A 6,943-nucleotide genomic window follows, 5' to 3' on the forward strand; every position below is an offset into this window, starting at 1 on the left:
CGTCCGCCGGCGGCGCGCAGAGCAGGAGAGACGGGGACGTGCGGTCCCGGCCGCAGGACCCCAGGACAGTGCCTCCCGCGTGCAGAGCTGCCGGCCACCCTAACTGGACCCGGGAGGAAGCCGGGAAGGGTCGTGACGGAAATTTTTAGCTGTTGATCGCACAGAAATGAAGTCCCCCCAAACCCCATCAGCTTCAGCAATACCTGTGGCTGAGACTCCGGAAAGAACTGTCGGGGGCATTTTCTCGGGCTGGGTGGAATCCATTGCGCTGATATCTGAGTTTCCCTTCACCTCTCGACTTCTGATGTTAGGGAATCGCTCACCAGCCACTGGGCTTTATCGAGGCCACAGATCTGGGTCCCCCTAAGCCGCTGCAGCCGAGAGAAAGATGCATCGGACGCATCTTGTGCATCTTTGACGGGGGCGGGGGGGACTGGCTCCCCAGGTAGTGGGATGCTGACTGTTAAAGGAGGGGTGCCCGGGCCTGAGAAGTGACTCTGTCTTTTCATTCAGTTCGATGACACGAGGGAGGAGTCCAGACCTCCTTCAATAAGTGAGCTTGCATATCCCAAATCCCAACCACAAGCTCTGAGATTAGTGTCTGCCCAATTGTGGTTGCTTAATTTCAGTAAAATGACCATAGAAATAGTTAATATCTATATGACACTAAGACTTTTTCATGTATACATTCTTGCAATGTCTAATCTTGCATCTAATTCTTGCAACGTCTATGAGGTAGATGTTATTAGCCCGTATTACAAACAAGGAAATCAAGGCACAGTTTGTTTTCCCAAAGGTTATTACGCTGTTAGGTGCAACGGAACAGATTGGCTCCAGAATGATTGCCCTTTTCTAGGGTCTGGGTGTACCTTTCACCGCACGGGAGGATTCACGAGTGTTTTCTCACCTCTAGGACCTGAGCACTGGCATCAGGACTTCCCCATTGCCAAGGGAGAGCGCCAGTCCCCTGTTGAGATCGACACCAAAGCAGTCAAGCATGACCCTTCCTTGAAGCCTCTGAGTGTTTCCTATGAACAGGCGACTTCTCGGAGGATCATCAACAACGGTCATTCTTTCAATGTAGAGTTTGATGACTCCCAGGACAAAGCAGGTCAGTGTTTAAAAAATAACTTGTGCTTTTTAGCTAGTAGCTGTTTTCCGAGCTTAATGGAAGGAGTCAGGAGCAGTGGCAGGCAACACCCCTTGATAGTACAGTTGGTCTTAGTACTCTAAGATGCCTCTCTGATAATCTTCATTAGGTCCCAGGCTCTGAGAAGTAAGCTAATTACTTTGAAGCGTCCTGGGGCAGTTTCTTCCCTGTGACATTCCTGGCTTCTGTGTAGCGCATTGAATAACTGTGACATGCCTATGAAAAGTCACAAAAGGCAAGGTTCCCTGATAATAATGATCAGCAACAATGAGATTTGCAAAAATTGAACTTCTAAGACTCTTTCTAAAATATATGTCTTCTAGAATTGATGCCTATCCATTAAAAAGTATAACTTAGTGTTATCTCGAAGGTAGCAGTGAGAAGAGTAATGAAAACTTGACAATTTAAAATACTGAAGTTCTTGGAAAACATTGTACATTTATGAGTATTTCTCGGTACTGGGATAGTGTGATAAAGGTGACAGTATATCTTACTAGCTGCCCAGAAATTCATTCCACAAACGGAAGTGTTTTAGAGTTGGTGGACATACCTGGCCCATTACTGACAAAACCAATCACCATCACTTATTTGTAATGGGGCTGTTTCCAGGATGCCTGCTGAATGCTTCTTTTTTCTTACTTAGAGAAAGGAGAACAATCCCATTCAGACATAGTAGCCAACTTCCCTGCTCACTGGTTGATTTAATTGCCAGTGCCCTATTTTCCTGAGTGCTTTCCTTTGAAAGTCATTGAATGAAGTAGTGCTGCAAACAGTTATGTCTGATGTTGGTGTGGGAGCAAGGGGAGTGTTGGAGCAAAATGAGAAAAGATAGAGGAAACGTTCAAGAATGCTGTCAAAGTTTGGAAGTAATGATATACAGTACTAGTATATTATATAATCTGTAATTATAAACATTCTGCTCAAGTTGACTATTCTTTTTCAGTAGCTATACAATATATTCAGTTCAGTTTTTTAAAAAAACTCTTCTTCCCTCCTCCCTTTTTAAAAAAATTTTGGATACAGCTTTCTGAAACCGTGATTCTGGAAAACAATTTGATGGGTAATAATGTGGAGATCATTTGAGAAATGTTTTCAACCTACATGTGCCCGTGTGCATCCCTCCCTAGTACACACACACACACACACACACACACACACACATACACTCACACATTCTAGCATAGTATCATGATTTATTAAAATCAAATAGAGGGTGTACATTGAAGACACTTTTTCAGTGATTCTGCCATATTACCTTATCAAGCATACCTCCTACTCCAAAAGAAACAATGCTCAAATGAGCAAATTAAACAAAAAGAAAACACTTTCTTTTTGTCATGTAAAGAATACAATATGTGTATAATACGGCAAGGTCAAAGGTCTCGAGGTATTGTATATATAGAAAGGATGCTATAAAATTTCATGTTTAGTCATTTAAAAACCAAAAGAAGTGAGCTACTTTAGTTTGTAGCTGTCACCGTTCTTTTTTTTTTTTTTTTAAGGGCCACAATGAAATCATTGTTTTCAATGGATGTAATGGCCATCAAATTATATACCTCATTGGATGCTACATAGAAATTGGATGTTTAAAGTCTTTTTTGGAACAATGAGGAAACAAATGTTTAACAAATGATAAAACCAGATGAGATAATTCCCTAAATTCCTTACAGAGTTGATTGCAAAATAAATTGTTCCAGTAGCATTTATTACCGGCAAGTGGATTTCATCGTATAGCCTGGGGGCTATGAGCACAGACTGGGGTCAGACAGACCAGGATTCCAGTTCCAGCTCTGCCACTAGCTAGCTCAGCAACTTTGGAAATGATACTAACTTAACCTCTCTAAATTTTAGTTTTTTTAAATTATAGATTTGGACTTATAGTAGTATGTGCCAAAGGGGAAGGGTTGAATGGGACAGTATACATAAAGCACCTAACCCGCTACCTGGTGCGTAGCAATTCCTCAATAAATTACCACTTTGGTTGTCATGACTACACACCATTTGACTGCCTTTGTTAGATAATTGCTGTAGCTGTGGTGCCTGTAATAACATTTCTGAAGAAACTTTTTATTTAATTAGCTGATTAGTTACCATCACTCAATGTTATTTTAAATTTTTATTTTTCTGTATTTCCAAACATCCTATGTATCATATTAAATATGTGCTGATTTTAATATATGAAGTCATTATGTAGTTATGTGTTTTACCATAAACATGTTATGCTCTGATGGATTTCTATGTGAGCAGTAACTGAGTAGAGCTACCAACATTTTTGCAGCTATTTCTTCTGCTGGGTAATGCATACATTTTTAAAGAAATTGGCCATATTTAGACTGTGAAACAGATCAAAACCAGTTGGTTCAGATAGGGGCTCCAAGCCATGTATTTAGAAACACAAGTCTTATCTACCTAGTTCTTTACAAAAAAATCATTCCTAACACCAGTTAAATGCATGATAAGCTAAGTAAACATCATGAAGGCAGGATGGAGGCCTGGTCACTCTCCTGTATCACCAGAGCCAAGGCTGGGGATAAATAGAAAGACCTAGAAATAATAGACATCGACAGTCACTTTGGTAAGTGCAAAAAGGAAGTATTCCAAGGAACTATGGAAACATGAAAGTGGCTTAGGAGTCTAGCTGTGTAAGTCAGAAAAGACTTTCCAGAGTAAATAAGGCTTATGTGGAGGCTTGAAGGATTTTAATGTCTTGGAGGAGACCCCAGGCAGAGGGAAATAGAAAACACCAGGGGACTTAAGAGAGCACAGTGTGTGATCTAGAAAGGCAAGAAGGTGTAATAAAACCAAGGGCCAGGAATGAATATTAGAAAGACTTGCTCTGTTTTGCATATGAAAGACTCCTTTGTAATTTTGCCTGTATCTCTTCTACATTTTCAGTTATTTTGGTTAAACAAGGATGCAGAATATATTAAAATGTTGATATTAAGGGAAAACACATCTACAGAATAAGTAAAAAGATAATCATACCATGTGTAATCATACACTCTTTAGATTTTTTTTTTCCGAAGAATTCTAGTCTCTTAAAACTGGAACAAACAGCAGAGATACTCTAGTCAAACCCTCTTTAAATAAACATGAAGAAACAGAAACCTGAAGAGTTTCAATAACTTGCTAAGTCGTCTCCTTCCTAGTTTGCTGGAGAGACTAAATGGAAATCATTTAAATATAGAATTTGAATAAGAATCTTTGAATGATAACCATAGTTAACATTTAGTTTGCACATACCATATTTTAAAAACAGGTATAGTTTTCTGTATACTTAAGTCTAAAAATAATTTATTCATTTTTGTCACTTAATTTTTTAAAATCAACAGTTTAACATCCCTTTTTTGTTAGGAGTTATTTTTATGGTGTAAACATTTTTTAGGTACCATTTTCCTCTGATTTCCTGCATTTAAATGCTTCTATTCATTTATTTATTTATTTTTCCTCAATGAGATTTTAGCCTCTAGAACATCTCATAAATTAAGGTTTCCCTATATGTCCTAAATGTTATCTTATATCCAAACTTAAGTACGTCAGTATCAGAAGCTGAATTGGTTGAGTTTATTGCTATGCTTAAGCTTGAGAGAATTCTTTTTAAATGTGGAGTTAAGAGGCTTTAATTAGAAGCTTGGGTTAAAGCTCTCATTAGTCTTCTAAACTCCTTTAAAAATAAACGACCTTAAACTAATGAAAAATTGCTAATCCTGTTAACTTTTTTTTTTAAGTATTTAAAAATAACTCTCCTTGCTTGAGATGTTTTATAATCAGTCTTATCTAGGAAAAAAGAGTAGTAGCCACAAATTATTAACTTCTGCTAGCTTATTATCTTTTGTTAATGAGTTTAAGACTTTCCTCCTTTATTGTAAATTAAGGAGTAAATATTGAAACCCAATGTCAGAATTGTTGGACCAACTCATATACACTTCTCATATCATTTCTGTTTTTTAGAAATCAAAATATTTTTGACCTGTTTATGTTGTTTCAAGAAAAAAGAAGCAGAATGCGATTACTTGTGCTCATTTCAAGCTGCCCATTGTCTGCATGGCATAATGGATCTTTGTACTTACGTCCTGCTTGATTTTCAGGGATTTGCTCTTTAGACTCTAACATTTTCTTTCCACAACCAATCACAAGTGAAAAGGAAGCATAACAGCAAATGAAAGGGCTTGTCATGCACGTGGTTAATGGTTCAGCACAACTCTAAGTATCTAGAAAACTGACCAAAGCATTCTAAACACTGTAGTTAATTATGTTCACATCAAAAGAGATTTTTTTTGACTCCTGTATAGCTGTTGAGTAGCTTAAATTAAAACTTCCTTTCTCTTGAATTTTTGACTGTGTTTACTCCAGTGAAAGTGACAGCTAAACATCTCATTGCTTTATGAGAAATGGAATATGGACATCTTTTTCTCAGATTTGTCTACATTCACATGTAGCTCTAGGATTATTGGCCACTGCCAATGGGCAAAACAGTAATGCATGACTTAAAATTTTTAGATTAGTCATAGAGAAGATTTTTCAGCTCCTGGAATTGCCATGTTTTCTGTAGAATTATTCATTTGCTTCATTAATAGGAAATCCTTTACACTTTAGTTTTAAACTAAGGGTTATTGGGAATGGTCTATTTGTATTTTGGAGTTAAGAGAGATTATTGACATTCACTAAGTGTCTTAGCTTGTTATTTCGGTGCATCTTAATTAAGTACTACATGATTAGGAAGAAAGTTAAATTTTCAGTTTTTAATTCATAGGTAGTATGACTTATTTCAACATCACTGAATCTCTTGTTTTTCACACACAAAAAACAATAACTTACACAATCTTCCCAAGTAATACATATAGGAAGACAGATTATTCTATAATTTTGTATTTGGTGCTTATTTTGTGTGATATTATGTATAATATGTATAACTGATGACAGATCATGAAAGTTAAAATAGGCTGGAGCTCTTGCTGTTAAGTTTTGAATTTAAATTAAATTTTGGGAGCTTTGAGAAAACATTAGAGTAGAAAACCCCATTTTTGTATCTCTATCCCTGGTGGATCACATTTCTGTGATTCAATAAATCACTGACTCTTTAGAGCTGAATTGTACAGAGAAAAAAATATGCAGCCAGCAATTTCTGCTATTTAAGAAAAAACATTTTTGTATTAGAGAAACAGGTTTCATTTTAAATTGAGACAGTTTAGAAAATAGCATGTACTAATCAAAATAAGTAGATTTGGAATATAACATAAACTCCCTCTCTTAAACCAAAAAAACCCCTTTTTCCTGTTTTTTAAATAAAAAGATGTATGCTACCTTTATTAGAGTTATGGCAATTTGTTATTATAAAAATGTTTTTGAGGGACTTCATTGACTAAACTCCGTGTTAAGAATTTGCTGACAAATAACCAATTAGTTAAGGAAGGCCAGAAATGCTGCTTTCTGTAGCAATTAAACATTAAGCATTTAATATCTTTTCCTAATTACATTGGGTTTCTAATATTCATAGAAACAAGTTTTATTTTAACGGGCTAAAACAGGTATCTGGTGAAAATAGATTAGCAGTGAATGTGTTTAATCATTGAACCCAGAGAACTTTTTTTCCTAGTTTTAGCAACCCTTTTAAATAAAAGTTTATGTACACCCTCGCTTAATTCTAAAGTTCTCTGAAACAAGTAAACTAGGATGGAATTTTAAGGTCTGCAAGGGAGATAATAAGAATCAGAAATAGCAATAAACTTTGTTGTTTTAACATGTAAGATCCTGGAATGATTCTTCACGGGGGGGGGGGGGGGGGGGGGGATA

At 36.7% G+C, this 6,943-nt stretch overlaps 1 protein-coding gene across 1 annotated transcript in view; it reads left to right on the plus strand.

Moving 5' to 3' along the window:
• The window catches only part of CA2 (carbonic anhydrase II), a 28,455-nt gene that overhangs the window by 8,260 nt on the left and 13,252 nt on the right, over positions 1–6,943 (plus strand). Inside the window, exon 2 of the mRNA XM_008572647.1 lies at positions 857–1,111. Within this exon, the coding sequence (XP_008570869.1) occupies positions 857–1,111 (255 nt within the window). The remainder of the gene's footprint in view (positions 1–856; positions 1,112–6,943) is intronic.

The sequence above is a fragment of the Galeopterus variegatus genome, unplaced genomic scaffold (genome assembly GCF_000696425.1).
Source record: "Galeopterus variegatus unplaced genomic scaffold, G_variegatus-3.0.2 Scaffold48, whole genome shotgun sequence".
NCBI classification, from domain to species: Eukaryota; Metazoa; Chordata; class Mammalia; order Dermoptera; family Cynocephalidae; genus Galeopterus; species Galeopterus variegatus.